We start from the raw sequence: 18,879 nt of genomic DNA on the forward strand, positions 1-18,879 counted from the left end.
CAGCTCGTCCCGCAACAAACCAGCCTTCATATCGATAAGTCTATGAAAAATAAAATTAGTTATGGCTCCAATAAGTCAGGAAATAAAAAAATATGCAGTTGTGCCCGAGGGGAACATTTCTTCTGTTTCAAGAGGCGATTTATCAAGGACCTAAAATTAGGGAACCAGGAAGGGGAGAGCCCAAACATATCCGCTGGAAGTGAGGGTGCCCGTATTATACCAGGATAATACTTTCCCAGCAAAATTCCCCAAACTGCAAAGGCGCGGAGTGTGGACCAAAAGGGGGATAAGAAATGACACCATTTATCAGTGCGACACCGGCCTGTGCAGAAAGGATCTCTTCACAGCGTAACACACATCTATGGATTATTTTTATTTTTTTATACCACCTGACTATGCCCCTTATATACTCCGCCCCGCTTACATGTACCCCCACATTATAAAACACCAGCAATACTCAAACAAATATAGTACCAAGCAAAATCCGCTCTCCAAAAGCCAAATGGTGCTCCCTCGTCCCTGAACCCTACAGCGTCCCCAAACAGCAGTTTCCTTCCACATATATGGCACCGTCATACCCGTGAGAACCCTTTTAACAATTTTTGGGGTGTGTGTCTCCAGCGTCATAAGCTGGGCATGACATATTTGCCACTGAATGGCATATCTAGGGAAAAATATTAATTTTTAATTTGCACCATCCGCAGCGCATTCATTTATGGAAAAGACCTGTGGGGTGAAAATGCTCACTACACCCCTTAATTAATGCCTTGAGGGGTGCAGTTTCCATAATGGGGGTCACTTATCAGGGGTTTCTTTTTATTATTTCACATCTGAGCCTCTGCAGTTGTGAACCAATACTTTGTAAATCGCCAAATTAGGCCTCCACTCCGCATGGTACTCTTCACTTCTGAGCCCTGTCATATGTCCAGACAAAAGATTAGGGCCACATGTAGGGTGTTTCTAAAACCGGGAAACACCGCATAATAATTAGAGAGCTGTCTTGTTATGGTGGCACAAGCCGGGCACCACATATTGGCATATCTATGGAAAAAAATCCCATTTTCACTCTGCAACATTGAGCGCACACTAATTTCTACAAAACACCTGCAGGGTTAAAATGCTTACTACACCCCTTGGTAAATGCCTAGAGGGGTGTAGTTTCCAAAAAGGGGTCACTTCTGGGGGGTTTCCACTGTTTTGGGCCCACAGGTGCCCAGAAACCAATCCAGCAACATCTGCACTCCAAATGGCGGTCCTTCCCATCTGAGCCCTGCGGTTTGCCCAAACACCAGTTTATGACCACATATGGGGTATTGCCGTACTCGGGAGAAATAGCTTTACAAATGTTGGGTTCTTTTTTTCCTTTATTTGTTGAGAAAATGAAAAAATTTGCGCTAAAGCTACGTCTTATTGAAGAAAAAGGACTGTTTTTATTTTCACTGCCTAATTCTAATAAATTCTATGAAACATCTGTGGGGTCAAAATGCTCACTACACCCCTAGATGCATTCCTCAAGAGGTGTAGTTTCCTAAATGGAGTCCCTTTTTGGGCGTTTTCATTGTTTTGTCCCCTCAGGGGCTTTGCAAATGTGACCTGGCCTCCGCAAATCATTCCTGCTAAATGTGATCTCAAAAAGTCAAATAGTGCTCTTTCCCTTCTAAGCCCTGCCGTGTGTCCAAACAGCCGTTTATTACCACATGTGGGGTATTGTTTTACTCGGGAGAAATTGCTTTACAAATTTTGTGGTGCTTTTTCTCCTTTAGTCCTTCTGGAAATGAGAAAAAATTAGCTAAAGCTACATTTTCTTTGAAAAAATGTAGATTATTATTTTCAGGGCCTACTTCCAATAATTTCTGCAAAAAAAACTGTGGTGTCAAATCGCTCACTATACCCCTAGATAATTTCCTCAAGGGGTATAGTTTCCAAAATGGGGTCACTTGTTTGGGGTTTTCACTGTTTTGTCACCTCAGGGGCTTTGTAAATCTGACCTGGCCTCCGCGAACCATTCCTGCTAAATGTGAACTCCAAAAGCCAAATAGTGCTCTTTCCCTTCTCAGCCACGCCGTGTCTCCAAACAACCGTTTATTACCACATGTGAGGTATTGTTTTACTCGGGAGAAATTGCTTTACAAATTTTGCGGTGCTTTTTCTCCTTTAGTCCTTGTGGAAATTAGAAAAAAAAATCGCTAAACCTACATTTTCTTTGAAGAAATGTTGATTTTAATTTTCACGGCCTACTTCCAATAATTTCTGTAAAGAACCTGTGCGGTCAAAATGCTCACTACACCCCTAGATAATTTCCTTGAGGTGTCTAGTTTCCCAGATGGGGTCACTTTTTTGGGGATTTTGACTGTTTTGGCACCGCAAGAGCCCTTCAAAACCTGACATGGTGCCTAAAATATATTCTAACAAAAATAAGGCCCCAAAATCCACTAGGTGCTCCTTTGCTTCTGAGGCCGGTGCTTCAGTCCAGTAGCACGCTATGGCCACATGTGGGATATTTCCTAAAACTGCAGAAACTGGGCAACAAATATTGAGTTGCATTTCTCTGGTAAAACCTTCTGTGTTATAAAAAAAATTGTATTAAAAATGTATTTCTGCAGAAAAATATGAAATTTGTAAATTTCACCTCTACTTTGCTTGAATTCCTGTGAAATGTTTAAAGGGTTAAGACATTTTCTAAATGCTGTTTTGAATACTTTGAGGGGTGAAGTTTTTAAAATGGGGTGACTTTTTTGGGGTTTCTAATATATAAGGCCCTCAAAACCACTTCACAACTGAACTGGCCCCTGTAAAAATAGCCTTTTGAAATTTTCTTGAAAATGTGAGAAATTGCTGCTAATGTTCTAAGCCTTGTGAGGTCATAGAAAAATAAAAGGATGTTCAAAAAACGATGCCAATCTAAAGTAGACATATGGGTGATGTTAATTAGCAACAATTTTGTGTGGTATAACTGCCTGTCTTACAAGCAGATACATTTAAATTGAGAAAAATACTAATTTTTGCAATTTTTCGCTAATTTTTGGTGTTTTTCACAATTAAATACTGAACATATCGAGCAAATTTTGCCAGTAACATAAAGTCAAATGTGTCACGAGAAAACAATCTCAGAATCGCTTGGATAGGTGAAAGCATTCCGGAGTTATTACCACATAAAGTGACACGTCAGATTTGAAAAATGAGGCTCTGTCAGGAGGGTCAAAAGTGGCTAAAGAGGGAAGGGGTTAATGCTGACACATCTAAAGGGCTGATTTCGATGGCTTATCGGAGCTTGTTATCAAAACAATTGGGAGATCTTATGGAGCTAGTGAGAGTGAAATGGGAGCGGGATCTAGGCTCCTTGCCCAAAGAAGATTGGGAGGAGATCTTGGCGACATCTTACCATCTATCTCTCAGTATGGCGCAGAGGAGGTCGCAACTTTTCTTGATACACCGAGTTTACCGTACCCCTTGGGTGCTAAAACAGATGGGGCTCAGATCGGATGCCAAGTGTCCTAGGTGTCCGGAGGAGAAGGCGGACATCTATCATATGTTCTGGATATATGGGGCTTTGCGGACCTTATGGGGGGCGATATCGGAATTGATAAAAAAAGGTGTATGGTATGGAATTGGTAGCAGATCCAAAGGTGATGTTGCTGGGGTTTGTGGGAGAAGTGGGGGGGGGGCAGGTTGGAATGCCTGGCAATTGCAAAAATTTTATATCAGACTAGAAAGTGCACCGCTAAACACTGGTTGGATGTGGAGCCTCCTGTGCAGAGGGAGATTGTGGGAATGCTAAATCACAATATTTTGATGGAATATAAAATATTTTTGAAAAGGGGTAATGTGAAGAAATTTGATAAGCAGTGGGGAAGATGGTTGGCATGCCCTGGGGTGGTGTCATCTGAATTGAGCAAAATACGGACACAAGTCTAGGAGATCATTTCTAGCAATGTTAAGAGCAGACCTGGGGTGTAAGTTGGGTCCGGCTAATAGAACTTACTATGTAAAAAGTGCAAATGATAGAGATACTGATAGGGGGCTGTGCAGGGGTTGAGGGGTGAGGATGCACTGTTGGGGTTTTTCTGTATGTTGATATACTGGAAATGCTGTATAAGATGCTGATACAGTTGTTGTATGACAGTCAATGTATTTCCGTTTCTTGTTAATAAACATGAAAAATTATCATATATCAGGTACGCAATGACAATAAGTAGTACAAATGCCATTTTGGCAACAACGTCCTAACAAGACATAAAGGTACCATAATTTGGTGAGATCTAAAGCATACATCTGAAACATTGTTATAGAAGGAAATAAAAGAAGACAACTTATAATACAGAAAAGGAACACAAAATATAACAACAACAACAACAAAAAAAAAGTTAGGATTAGACCGAGAAGTGAGTTTATACAAAACAGAGAATGAGACAAAACATGCCTAGTAGATTTTAGCCGTTAAGTTCAATGTTGAGGAAAAAATTATTAAGATATGAGCAAGGTCTATTCAGACCACAACACAGGTGTATACCTCATTATGTCTAGAAGCGATATACAGAAAGCAAAAGGACAACAGGCATAAAGCAGGGTATAAAAGATATTAAGAACCACCAGGGTCACTTCCTCCATGGGACAGCCATGGTCCCCACACCCTCAAATACCCCGCTCTGGAATTCTTCACCCAGGCTGCAAATTCTTCAAGTCTGCAAAGCTGTAGTGTCTAACCAGAGTGCCAAGGTGGGAGGATCCCGTTGCCTCCAAAGAGTAGCGATAAGTAGCTGATAACATCATTGTAGGAAGACTATTATGTGCCAGTGTGAATCCAGGTTGGGGCAGCCAAATCAAAATCAATTCAGCAGTCAACGTGATATTAGTGGAACAAATGGTATTGATACAGCGTTCAAAATTTCTCCAAAATGTATGTATTCTGGGACAGGACCACCAAATGTGTAAAAGAGAACCCATTCCTACCTGGCATCTCCAAAAGTCATCTGCTACTAGGCCTAATGAATGGAGGAAGTCAGGAGTCCGGTAACACATGTGATTAACTTGTAGGAACTTTCCTGCATGCGGATGCAGTTGGAGAAATCATGGGTATGTTTTAAGACAAGTCTAATTTTTGTTGCGAAAAGGACATCTGAAGATCTCTTTCCCAACAACTTATATAAAGGGGCTTCTGCGGCGATACATCTAAAAGAAGTCCTTTATACAATTTAGACAGTATCTTATTAGGGGTAGAAGGTAACAATACATAGTTCTCCAGCCATGTGGGATCAACTGGTGGTGTTGGGGAGGCACTCTTGAAAGCTTGGGAAGCATTTTTAAAATCAGCCACTTGTATAACCTTAGGTATTCCCATTCTGGGATAAGGATTAAAGGGAGGGGGGGGGGCCTGCGACTCCAGTAGCACAGAGACCTGCAGATAAGACACTTTTCCCCAGAAGTCAGCAGCTCGACTAAGCTGTCTTCCTAGGAAATAGTGCCAAACACTTAATGGGGCGAACGTTGAAATAGAGTCCCTGGACATATGAAGAGCTTTTGTATGTTGACACACTTTAATCATACCTCTAGTAAGAGAGCTACAAACACTATTTTTAGATGGAAGCGTACCATGTACCCAAAGTAGGAAATACTGACTTGAACCTAAAAGAGCTTTCCATCATAACAGACAGATTTATTTTTGATATCTGCTAGTTGCGTCCATCTAGATAGTTGATTGTCAGTGTAATACGTTTCTAGATCCGGAAGGGAAATACCCCCTTGTTCTCTATTCTGGATAAGATTGGAGTATGCCAATCTAGGACGTTTCGAGTTCCAGAGGAAAGCAATAAAAAGGCTCTTGAAATTTTGGAAATAACTCTTCTGGATATCTATAGGCAGTGCAAGTAATAAATATAGTATTTGCGGGAGAATGTAAGTAGCTAAGAGGTTTTTCCTGCCAAACCACCAAAGGTATGGTAATCTCAGGGATAACAATTGCGTTCGGATCTTAGCAAATAAAGGTGTAAAATTAAGCAAAAATAGATCCTCAGGGTCAGCTGGAAGCATTACCCCAAGGAATTGAATTGCCTTGGGTGGCCATTTGAAACGAGTGCATCTTTGCACTTGGGCAATGACATGCGGTGGGGTAGCGATATTTAAAGCTTCAGATTTGCAGATTGATTTTGACATTTTAAATACAGCCAAACGTGTCAAATAGTGTGAGGATACTGGGGAAAGCCTTCAACGGGTTTGTGATTAACAAGAGAGGGTCATCTGCCGTTTTCCGCCACGTTTTAAAAAGTGAGCAGTGTTTAGTGTAAAGAGGGGGTCCCTATACCCCGAAAAATTCACTATAAATTTACACGAGTATAACCATTTATTTTACCCCATCCTCTTATGAAAATGAACATGGCAAAAGCCAGGCGGTAAGTGTTCAATGTTTTTCTAGCCAGATGTCTCCTTTGCTTTGATTCCAGGGCAGCACACTTCCGAAGCCTCAAAGGCAGTCACATAATATAATATAATAAGGCTTAGTCAGTAAAAGGCAGTTATTCAGAAACTCATATGACAGCTCAGGTTAACAGCACAGTTTCTCATACATGAGCAGGAAATCCTGTAGTTGCTTTCCTTGCCATATGACCTCCTATTGGTTTCGAGCAGTATAATGATGTGAAACGGCAAAAACCTTCCAGTAAAAGTGGATTATACTTGTGAGCTTTCCCTGTGGAATGTAAGACTATTTGTAAGACAAGGTATAGATGACAGGTTCGGGGTGACAGGTCTCCTGACCCTTTCTTACAATGGTTTGTATTCTAAAGTGGTAAACATTTGACTTGGAGCCCGATATAGACCTCTCCATGAGTCGATCTGACGTTTTCTCTGCAGATTGGTTCCTAAGATCTATCCAGCCCTGACCTAGACTCTTTCCATTACCTCACTGGATTCATTGTAGGGCTCCTTGAAGAAATCAAGCCCCACAATGAAGAGCTCCGACCGAAACTCAAAATTGATCTAAAAATTGTCCTTCGTTCCAGTTGTCAGACCAATTCCGCTACGATCACATACTGTCATGTCCTCTAGTCAGAGCTGTCTGGTCCCTTTGTTTATGGTATTTGTGAGAATTTTTGCTCAACAACTTCACCAATGTAATTTTCTGATACGTCTAAATGAATTACTTACCAACAAAACTTTGTGGCAGTAAAATTTCCCAGCAGTAAAAAAATTAATCTACACAAGAAAATTTTGAGAAATTACATTAGTAGTCTGACTGGCAAGAAAGATACCAAAGTAGAGAATTTTCGGTTTACAATTTGCCTGCATTGAGTTGCTATATCTACATAAAAGGAAATCATACTGCCAGGCTGTGTCTGTTCCAACGGGGGGAAAAAAAAAATCACCATTATAATCAGCCTCCCAGATAATTAGGGCAATTATCATGAATGGGAATGAAAGGATATTAGCTGCATTACAAGTGTTGAACGAATATGCAGGGATACAGAAGGATTCAGAAAAAGACCAATTATCCTAGAAAAGAAAAAAGCAGAAAATGTTAAGGGAAATTTTATAAGCGATTTCGATAGAAGGGGAATAAATAGAAAAAAAGATGGAGAAACATCTGTGGTCTTATTGTATCTCTTTAGTGAGAATTTATTGAGCTATTCAGCATTGGTGAATTGATATAATCAGACTGGAACCTCATGCAACACACAAAAGGCTGGTAATTGCGGTCTGTGTATTTGGCCAAGCATCCATAATTCAGTCTGAGGGCGACTAAAGTCAAACAATCTGGATCAATCTTTACATGGAAGCCGGTCACAAAGGGCTACCCCCTGCAGAGCTGGCATAACGATCAAGACCAGCCTAGAGATCAAGATTTGGTGAGATCAATAAAAAAAACAATGACTCTCTAGCTGAAATACTCAAGACTTTCTTTGTGTGCAAGTCACTTTACATGGGCCAATGATAGGGCGAACGTGCGCTTATACTATGGACCCTCGTTCGCGATCATTTCCCTGTGTAAATAGAGCAAAGATCAGCCGATGAACGGAGAAACGTTCATTCAACAACTGATCACATCTTTTATGCGGCCAAAAAAATGGTCACTAGTCACTAGGGCTGGGCAATTAATTGAAATCGAAATTCAGCGCAATTAATCAACGTCATCTTGCGAATTTCTTCTCCAGGTTTAAACTGTATCTGCATCTTCAGGACTCAGATACAGGTGAATCCAACGGTAGAGCAGGGGACCTGCTCTACCATTCACTATGTATCACTGGACGTGAGGCAGTGACATCGCGCCTGTCTGCGCCGTGCTGCAAGGCCCAGAGTGATCTCCTCCACTCGGGTTAGGAAAGGATGTATTTTATTATTTTTATCCGGCAATATTGGGACAGCCGCGGGGGCAGCTATGGGGGACTTTATACTGTGTGGGGTGCAGCTATGGGAGCAGTTATGGGGGCATTGTACTGTTTGAGGGCAACTACAGGGGCATTATACTGCGTAAAAGTCAGTTATAGGGGAATTATACTATGTAGGGGCAGCTATCGAGGCATTATACTGTGAGGTGGCAGTTATGGGGCATTATACTGTGTGGAGGGCAACTACTGTGTGGAGGCACTTATAGGAGCATTATAATGTGTGGGGGCAGCTATGAGGCATTATACTCTGTGGTGAGCACTCTGCGGGCAATATACTGTGTGGGGGCAGTGTCAGGGAGTCCATTATATACAGTAATATCAAGCAGGCTTGTGGGAAAAATATTGATTGAATGGCGTAGCATGTAAATAGGGGGCGTGGCATGAAAAATGGGTGTGGCCTAAATAACCGTGCAATTGTAATCGAGGTTACATGTTCAATTAATCGTGATTTTGATTTAGGTCATAATTGCCCAGCCCTACCAGTTGCAGCACATCTCCCCACGTAGACAGAGAGAGATGTGTTGCCGACATGACGCAAATGCATGGGGACGAGCGATCGTAGTAATGATCGTTTGTCCCCATACTAAACGATCATTGCTCCGGTTAAAGGGAGTGAGTACTGATCAACAAGCTGTATTGTTGATCGGCGCTCGTTTTAAACGTGGTGAACACGGGAAATATCTGCCTGTCTAAAACCACCTTCAGAACTCATGAACACAATGAAATTGCCTTAATAAGACTATTTATTTCGTTTGGGGTTTTCGGTTTCTTTTTGGATGGGGGCACAAAATGCAATATGGTGACGTCTTTGGCCAAAAAACCATGTGCTATTTCTTAACCGAAGGGGCTGAAGACCGACAACAGTCAACAACATTTTTTTTATATGATTTGGCCGGTTTCTGTAAAATATGTGACCCCCAATCATAACAACAACAAGATCAGTGGTGGTTCCAACTAATGCCCTGTGTAAACAGGGCATCGATCAGCACATGACCGAGCAAACGCTCGTTCATCTGCTGATCGTATCGTTTTAAAAACTGAAACATTATCATTGTCGGCAGCACAGCTTCCTGTGTAACATGATAATAATGTATGGGGACGAGCGATCGGAGTAAAGAGCGCTAGTCTCCATACATAGCTCCTTGTGACAGGAGCAAACGAGCACCGATCAACGAGCTGTCTCGTTGATCAGTGCTCGTTGCATCGGCCAAAATTGGCAGGTGTAATAGGGGCTTAATGAACCCCCCTTATAATGATATCTACTGACATGCCTCAATGACATCAGAAAATAGATTAAAGTGGAGGTACACTTTAAATAGCGTTTAGTATTAAGTTAGTGAGTAGAGACTTCAATGTGGATTAGAAGTTTGCTTTTTATAAAGTTTAATAAAAAGGTAAAATCGATAATGTTATTCAACATTTTATGAAGATTTAAAATGGCTCATCAGGGAAAGGGAAGCACGGTTATATATACACACGGTGCTTTCTGACGTTCTCCCTACTTAGGAGTTCAGAGGCCTATTAGGTGGGTGCCATTACAGCATCTTATAGACTTATAGACTTCCATCTGATGACAGGTCAAGATTAAGAACATTTCAGAGATTAAAGGGGTATTCCATTCTTGTAATGTTATGGCATATTGCTAGGATATACCCCAACATTATAATCAGGGGGACCCCCAATATTCAAGTAAATGGGCCTGTGCTGCAGCTCCTTGTACAGTGGGTAGTCATGAGCGTTGCTGTGCGTGGGAAAAAATTGTGCCCCTTTTTTCAGGGATGTCATTACTTTCTGATCGATGGAGGTTCAACTGCCGTGGCTAGCATCGATCAGAAAGCGATGGCATATCCTAGCGCATCACTTTCTATGGTGAGAAAAACCCTATAAATCCACAAAAAAAAAATGTTGTGTAACTTTTTAAAAGCTAATATTGTAATGATCTAGAGTTGCATAATGTCTTCTCCCTTTAAATCAAAAGATGTATTTAAAATTCTGCTAGTTTCCTATTACCATAGTGTAGTGCATCAAAAGAGCCCAATTGACATAGAGACAGTAAGGGCCTGTTCACATCAGCGTTCGCTTCCTGTTGATGGGTTCCTTTGGATCTTTCCGTCGGAGGAACCCATTTAAGGAAAGACAAACGAAAACCATAGCTTCAGTTTGCATTACCATTGATATCAATGGTGATGTCCCCGTTGCGAATGTTTTCCGTTGGTCTCCGTTCTGTAAGGTTTCCGTTTTTTTGACAGAATCAGTAGCGCAGTCAACTATGAAATCAATAGTAATGCAAATGGAAGCTATGGTTTCGATACCGGTTTCGATACCATTATTTCATGTATTTCGATACTTACCTGTGCGGCCGCACAGCTAAGTATAGTAACACATGAATTTATGAGAGCGGGGCTGCGGCTGTGTAATACATGTGTAATACAGCCACTGCCCCGCTCCTGAGTCCTGACAACTGGGTGGGGTCAGGATGATGCGATGCGGCCGGCGCTGCACCAATGAGCAGTGGCACGGAAGACAGAACATGGCGGGCGAACTGCAAAACACCCCCATGTTCTGTCCTCCGTGCCTGAACTGCCGCTCATTACTGCAGCGCCGGGCGCATCACCTCATGCTGACCGCGCGCACACTTACTGTCAGGAGCGGGGCAATGACTGTATTACACAGCCGCAGCCCCGCTCTATAACGGCGGAGATCAGGGAAACCTCTCATCCCCGCCGCTATTCCCCTGAATGCTGCGATCAAAGCTGACTGCAGCATTCAGGAGAAAATGAGAAAGGGGGATGCCCCTTTGGATTGCGTCACAGGGAATTCCTGTGACGCGATCGAGGGCCATACCATATATGGGCAGACAGCCCAGGGTCTATTGAAGGACCCCAGGGCTGTCTTACCATATTTTCTGTTGTTAGGGAATACTTAGGTATGTCCTAACAACTGCCTGTGTACTATCCGTACACAGGCTAATGTACTGGCATATATCTGATATATACCAGTACATTAAAGTTTAAAAATAAAGTAAAAACATAAAGTAATATATTAAATTAAAAAAATACACATACACCTTTTTTACAATAAACATTAAACTAAGTCAATACATAAAATATACACATTCGGTATTGGCGCGGCCGTAATAACCTGCACAACGATTTTTTGCGTCATTTATGATGTGTACGCTGTAAAAAAATAAATAAAAACGTTTTCACTTATTGTGAGGCACGAGGTGTGATGAATTTAACCTCCATGTGCCTCACATTAATAGTAATTAACCCCATCATGTACCTTACACATTAACCCATTATGACTGAGAAACATGATGGGGTTAATTACTATTAATGTGAGGCACGTGGAGGTTAAATTCTGGTATCGTGACATCCCTACCGCATAGTTTAGGTGAACTGCTGTCTGTTTCTAAGGGCAACCAGCAAAATTATGAAGGCAGCTATACTTATAAATGTAGTAACTTAAACTCCGTACACAAATAAGTATTAGAAAGTATTTCCAAAATTAGTCAACATTTTAAAGTACTTTAACTGTGAAATGGTGTTAAGAAAAGTGTTACACTGTATCTTTTGAGTTGGTTGTCTCAGTCTTCTGTAGCTTATACTAGGATACTATGTCCTATACATTTTCATATGTGGTGTTCTCCTTTAATTTTGACTTAGCAAGCACCAGCAGTCTTGGAAAAGTCGAAGGATCCGAGAGTGGAGAAGAAGCAGTGAAGGATTTGGCGGAGGTTTTAGTTGAGTAAACAATTTGGGTTTGCATTTAATTTAGCTGCACAGTAATTCATGTCAAGCGATATTTGCATTTCCAGTTCATTAAGTAATGCAACCTTCCTATTACTTCTAAGTGCCCTCGTGTTTGCAGAGGGCTGCGTGGCCAATGATGATCCGTTTACTGAGAATCTGGTAAACACCGACACGAGCCCTCAAGCAAAATACAGCAAAACGGATTAAATCCAATTACGTGAAAGGCTCTACTAAAAACCGCAAAATAAATTTAAATGGTAAATAAATATAAAAAAAAACGTATAAATTAAAATCTATGTTCACTTTGTACCACTCTAGGAAAAAAAAAAGTTGGGCTGCACACATAGAAGTCTAGTAAATAAAACAATGCCATTTTGTGATATAGTTAAGAATAATAGTCCAAATATAATGGCTTGTTCCATTTAATGCAGCACGTACGGTATTTGCAATAGGGGCTGATCTGATTGGTGGCAATTTCTGTACAGCGCTGCAAAATATGTTGGTGCTATATAAGCAACGGGAAATAAATAAATAGGATAACTAGCCTGAATATTGCAGACCATTGTATTAGTAACCCTCAACCACAAAGTATTGTCATGATCATCCTTAATACTAGCTAATGGGCTAGTGTGCCCCCAAGTATGGTGCCTCCATACTGCTTCTATGGGCAAATACCTTCTTCATAAGGCATGCAATGGAATAAGCCATTTTTTTTTTTCTCATGGTCTGCTTATGAATATATGAGAAAAAACCTTCAAATGAAATTGGAGGCATACAGAGGTACAGTATGGGCCTAGATAGTCCTATAGGTGCCATGTTATGGCTATGTACTGTATATAGGAGACCTAAAACAAATGGAGTCATCATTTTTACCAAATCGAACGCTCCCAGACGAGGGTTTGGAGAGATGGGACCACTTAACAACACCTTTCAAATGCAGAGACTATAGATGGTCCTATTGTTGGTGGCAGAACTAGTAGGTTTACCATACACTATTATGTAGGTATTCTCTTGGGAATATGTAGGGATTCCCTTGCGGCAGAATCCGTATGACTCGTGTGAAAGTCGTCTCACTTAAATGTCGAGTCTAGATGCACCGCACTGGAAATCTATAAGGGTGAATTTGCATGAATACGGATTCATCTTGTAGGTTATCAAGGTTATGGGTGCAACATAATGTACATCAAACAGAATAGACCCATAACATCATAGTAATAAAAAAAACCTTCCAGTCGCACTGCTGGTAGTAATGACGGGCCCATACCTCTCTCAGCTCCTGTGCCAGGGAAGTCAGACGATCGTTTTCAGACAGTGTGTTGGCAACAACGTTCTTGGATTGTTTCAGCTCGGTTTGCAGTTCTAAGACCTTTCTCATGTAATATTCCTCCTTGGTTGCAGATTCTTGTATGAGTGTTTCTTCTCTGCTTTCTCCATCCGCCGCCACTTTTTTATGGTTACTGTGTGCTTGTCCAAATGCCTGCGGGATGCGAGATAACACGTGTTACAGAAACAGACATCTAAAATACAAGCTTCTGAAGAAGACTTCAATGAGAAGCACAAAATGGAATGCCTCATCAGTGGTCTTGCTCGGGGGAGATTTTCCGGTTATACTTTGTATTTTGTGCTAAAATCGTTTCTATTCATTATACAGGAAGACTTAAACCGCTAAAAGAAATATTCAAGGGGGAGATTAGCGCTCACTAGCCACATGGCTTCTATGCCTGGCTGCAAGCGGAGAAAAATACTTAACGGATAATCATTTCACCCGTATTAGTCTAAAAACGTATTTGCGTAGTCCGCTATAAAAAGCTAAAGTATTTTTTTCCAGGGTACACAGTTTTAGTACCTAGGTAACAAACTAAAACATCTATCTTGAAAATACCACAAATTAAATACTTCAAATAATTTCATATTTTGCCACTGGAAGACATTATTGTGTTTTTTTTATACATTTTGCCAAGCAGCAGTGTGAGAAAAAAAAAAGTAAACCTCACGCTATACATTTTTTGCGGCGGCCCACTGTATATAAAAGCTCAGCAGTCCACGCTTTCCTATACAGAAAGAAAAAAAGCACAAGCAAAGTCCAAGACTACATTCCTTTGGTCTCCCTCAGGTAAATGGTGGCCTATGGCTACATTCAGCGTATATGCGGGGAGCTTTCCATCGCTTATAAGCCAAACATATTCCCATAATAAAATGTCAACATAGCCTTTGTTGCTTTTGTAGAGATCAAAATGTTGCTTAGTAGAAGGGTTGGGGGATGTCATACGCACCACTAGTATTAACGGTCATGGCTGCATGGGAGGACGGCAGCGTCTGAGCGGTACAGTCGTTGTGGTTACTGTACAACGCTTGAAGGGTATCATGGACGGGTCCATTTCTAATTAATAGGACCTGTGCACAATACTATTCAGGCTTCGTGCGATTGCCTTGGCATCTGTACTGCCCAGCATCTCTCCATTGCTGGTGTTAGTTTGGGTGGGAGAGAACAACTGGAGGAACACGAAGTATTACATTTTGATAGCGTCGTTTTCAAACAGGTCGGGGAAAGGGGGTATTTTTACATAGACATACGTATTAGCTCAGGTTACAAAATAGCTGTCACTACACGCGGTGCCAATTCAGTTTTACATTGAACAGCTGATTCATGTCAGACAGACTGGTTGCTATGTACACCGCTCCAAACTTCTAGCTCATCCTTAGAAACCAGACTGTCTCAGATTACTCAGTTCAGGGCAGAAATAGCTCAGAGCTAAGGGTAGATAAAGGGCAAGGAGGCTTGGTGAAGCTTTTATTTTTTATCAAATTTTTGTAAAACTGAAATTTTGGTAGAGAAAAACGGCTGCCACCGTTTGCACACAATGAATTGTAAACCTTAAATGGATTGCCTCAGGACAGATATTGATGGCATATCGCTTGGATAGGCTGTAACGGGTCGAGCGTGCAACCACCCGTCCAGAGGAACCTTTCTTAGCACTGCCGCCACTTAGTGCTACTGATCAGTGGAGGTCACAGCAGTCGGACCCTTACAATATCGATGGCATATCCAAGTGACAACCCCTAGAACACTTCTACAATACATCGTCTGGCACAGGTAAAAAACAGACTGGTATATCTTACAATCACTGTCAAGAAGACCTTTAATGATGTTCTGGCGTATTGTACTACCAATGCCAAGTACAGAAAAAAAAAAAAATGTTTCCGAAGAGCAAGGTCAAACTGAAGGACACAGAAGCCAAACTATCTGAGAACTCTTTAGTTTTAACAGTAGAGCGACTTCTCGGTCTTTGTAATCACTGGATGCACGGAGAGCTGGGTAAATATCTGCCATCCTGTGACATCTAAATGGCGGCCACTTAGCTTCTTTAATCAGATTGCATTTGATTTCAGATAAGGAAAATCAGTGAAAATTACAAAAAAAAATAAAAAAACAAAAAAAAACAAACCACTGATCCCACCAAGATGCATTTCACAGGGAGAGCCCTGGGGAAATTAAAAAGCATCACATTTCAGACACGGAGTAAATACCATCTGTGCCGGGTCCCTACAAAATCGGTTTATTCTTTTCAAAAGCAGCTTAAAGGTCTCCTAACACCTCAGGTCTGATATCATACCTGTATTCCAGATACGAGAACAGGAACAGGTGCCATGGAATTGTAAATCAATCATATAATCACCTGTGAACAAGGGGTTAAACTATTATCCAATATTATAAAGGGTTTTTTTTTTCATGAAGACAACCCCTTTTTATATTGAAGCCAACTCGGCGATCATCTGATCACAGCGGGTTGGGCTACCTAAGCAAGCCAGCCATACATTTAGTTAGCGGGAACAGCTCCTTCTTGGCTCATAGAGGGGGGACCCTCCCTTTAATGATGTTCAAACGCCCTAATACTGTATATGGAAAGGGTACAATCCCTTTAATCTAGATGTGTATAGGTAGAAGTACGATTAAAAATAAAAGACGTACGTCAATCAAGTTCAACCAGTTGTGGGACCTCACATATATCTCTAGTTATTAGTTATGCGACTATATTAGCAGCTCTTCATGAAAGTTTTACCTTTATAAGCTGTGTAGTATAAATTTTATGCTCCTTTAAGTAAAACATAGTATATGTGACCTATACCTATAGTTCCTATTACAGTTTGCTCCATGACCTCCAACTTAAGCCAGATCTAATATTGGAAACTTATGGGATAATCAACATCATGGGATTTTTCCTGAGAAATTTTGGAGGGAAGTTATTTCCCGCCCAAAAAAAAGTAGCAATTCCAGCTGCTTAGAGACAGCGGTCATTGGGCCAGATGTGAACCAATGTCAGCTTTATTGCAGTCTTGCCCCCGAGGATGGTGGCAGTGGTCGATTGGTCAATAAACAAACGAACAGCTGACAGGGTCGCTGGGCTTTATAATGTGCAGTGCGCCGAGTTCTTGGTCAGCCCTCAGCGGAGTGTCAGGAAATTGCTAAGTTTAATTGTTTTTTGTAATGTCAGGACTCTTTATTGAAAGGGGGTTAAGTCGCTCATGAAAATTAGTGGACATCTGGCGACTGGTTGGCTTGAGCTTATGGCTAAGCGAAGTATGTTCATTTTGGTTTATGTGGTTATGTTTATATGAAAATAATATTGGTTATGTTAGGCACCATGCACACAACCGTAGTTTTCATCCGTAATTATGGACGAAATTGTGAACCCATTCATTTCTATAGGCCACGGACACCTTTCCGTAAATTTACGGATGTGTGTCTGCACCCTATAAATGATCTGCAAAATATAGAACGTGTCCTAATTTTGTCCGCAATTGCGGCACAGACTCGCCCATAGAAGTCTATGGGCGCTTCCGCAATTGCTGACAGCTACAGGTGTGTTCCCGTTGGTGTCGGATCCGTATTTGCAGACAGTAAAAAACAATTCCGTCGTGTGCATGAGGCCTTATGCGTTTAATAAAGGCCTTGGCCAAAAAGCGTTATTACCTTTGTCTTGTTTGTAATTGTTAGATAGGTTAATTATGGTAATCGGTACGTATGTTGTAGTATAATACCATTTGGTATACTATAAACCTGCCCACAGACCCTGGTGAAGCGGTTTTATTCGGCATGTGGATCTATCCATCATTTATCTAATTACTGATGTACCTCCAGCAATATGAAATAAGGACTCTTGCCAATGGCTAGAATAACGCTCATTTATATGCACTGTAAATCCTTTTTTTCCCCCCTAACAGACGAGGAGAAAAAGCAGACAGAATAAATTCTGCAACGTCTGCAAGTGGAAAGAGTCCTCCAGCATTCTGCTCAATTCCCCGAAGTCGCAAATTTCAAATTGGATTGCAAACTCTGGAGAACAATTTTTTTTCAGTTGCCTAAAGCAATAGTGCAGAGATATTATTTGATTATATTGTGGGCTGCAATGGATCTGGGACTTTCCTATCCCCCATATTTTCAGGTGTGTGTCAGAAGAAAAGTAGAACTTGTTATCTAGCAGAGTAGAGGCAATCAGGAGATATGCGATTACTAAGAAACTACGAAGAAAATTTAGGGGGAATTCGGTCACATAAATCTTAATGGAAATTGCCCTTTAATATCTGATCTACTTCTGCTGTGCCTGACTGGGGTGTTTTTCAATGACTTTACGGACAGGAGGTCCAGTAAAACATGTCTGTTGTTATGGTCACTACTTCTACACCTCCCTACACACTAGACATTTCAGACAGTGATTAACGTATCTTTATTTTTTTTCGGGAAGGTTGTCGTTCTGGATGACAACTGTAAAGGATCTCCCAGGCACAGCTTCTTTATCAACGCCCATAGGTAATCAGTCTGCACCTGCTTCTATGTCTGTGAGACTGACTCCATCTTCCACCACTCAGGATGGCAGGCTTAGGAGTGGGAGAGCCTATCACAGCCTGGCCAGACGGAGCTAGCTCCCGCCCTCCGTCTATTTATACCTGCCTTTCCTGTTCCTCCTGCTTGTGAATCTTCTCTGTTGGTTTCCTGGCCCTGCTGCAGCTTCTTGTACTATTTGTCCCTGCTTCGTATTGACCCTGGCTTGTTGACTACTCTCTTGCTCTGCGTTTGGTACCTCGTGCTCTCCTGGTTTGACTCGGCTTGTTCACTACTCTCCTGCTCTACGTTTGGCACCTCGTACTCTCCTGGTTTGACTCGGCTCGTTTACTACTCTTGTTGCTCACGGTGTTGCCGTGGGCAACTGCCCCGTTTCCCTTAGGTTCTGTGTTCCCTTGTCTGTTTGTCTGTCGTTCACTTATTGAGTGTAGGGACCGTCGCCCGGTTGTACCCCGTCGCCTAGGGCGGGTCGTTGCAAGTAGGCAGGGACTGAGTGGCGGGTAGATTAGGGCTCACTTGTCTGTTTCCCTACCCCCAACATTACAACAACGTCATAAATTAAGAAAAAAAATCATTGATTGATCGTTGCCTTAATCTGTGACCTGTGCTGAGCTTCTTCAGATGGGGTTCAAAATCTGCGGTTTGGCACAAAAAACGTTCCAAATATTGTCAACGACTGCTCCTGGCAAAGACAGAAAATATCCAAGATGGCGGGTTAACTTCTCCACAGATCTCTGTCGTTGATCAGCGTCTGTCAAACTCGTTGGTGACGCAAAAAGGCGCCAAAAGATGGAAGAAAATGTTTTCAATTTTCTGGTATATATCCAGCTTATGTCACATTTATCTAGAGTACCTTCAACAAATTTACCATACATATTTATATTTTATAAACTTTACTTTTATG

At 41.5% G+C, this 18,879-nt stretch overlaps 1 protein-coding gene across 2 annotated transcripts in view; it reads right to left on the reverse strand.

Annotated features, from left to right (window-relative positions):
- The window catches only part of BICD2 (BICD cargo adaptor 2), a 103,865-nt gene that overhangs the window by 35,067 nt on the left and 49,919 nt on the right, over positions 1-18,879 (reverse strand). For both annotated transcript variants that reach the window (XM_075833884.1, XM_075833883.1), the window contains exon 2: positions 13,398-13,610. In XM_075833884.1, coding sequence (XP_075689999.1) covers positions 13,398-13,610 — 213 coding nt within the window. The remainder of the gene's footprint in view (positions 1-13,397; positions 13,611-18,879) is intronic.

Source organism: Rhinoderma darwinii, chromosome 7, assembly GCF_050947455.1.
Source record: "Rhinoderma darwinii isolate aRhiDar2 chromosome 7, aRhiDar2.hap1, whole genome shotgun sequence".
NCBI lineage: Eukaryota > Metazoa > Chordata > Amphibia > Anura > Rhinodermatidae > Rhinoderma > Rhinoderma darwinii.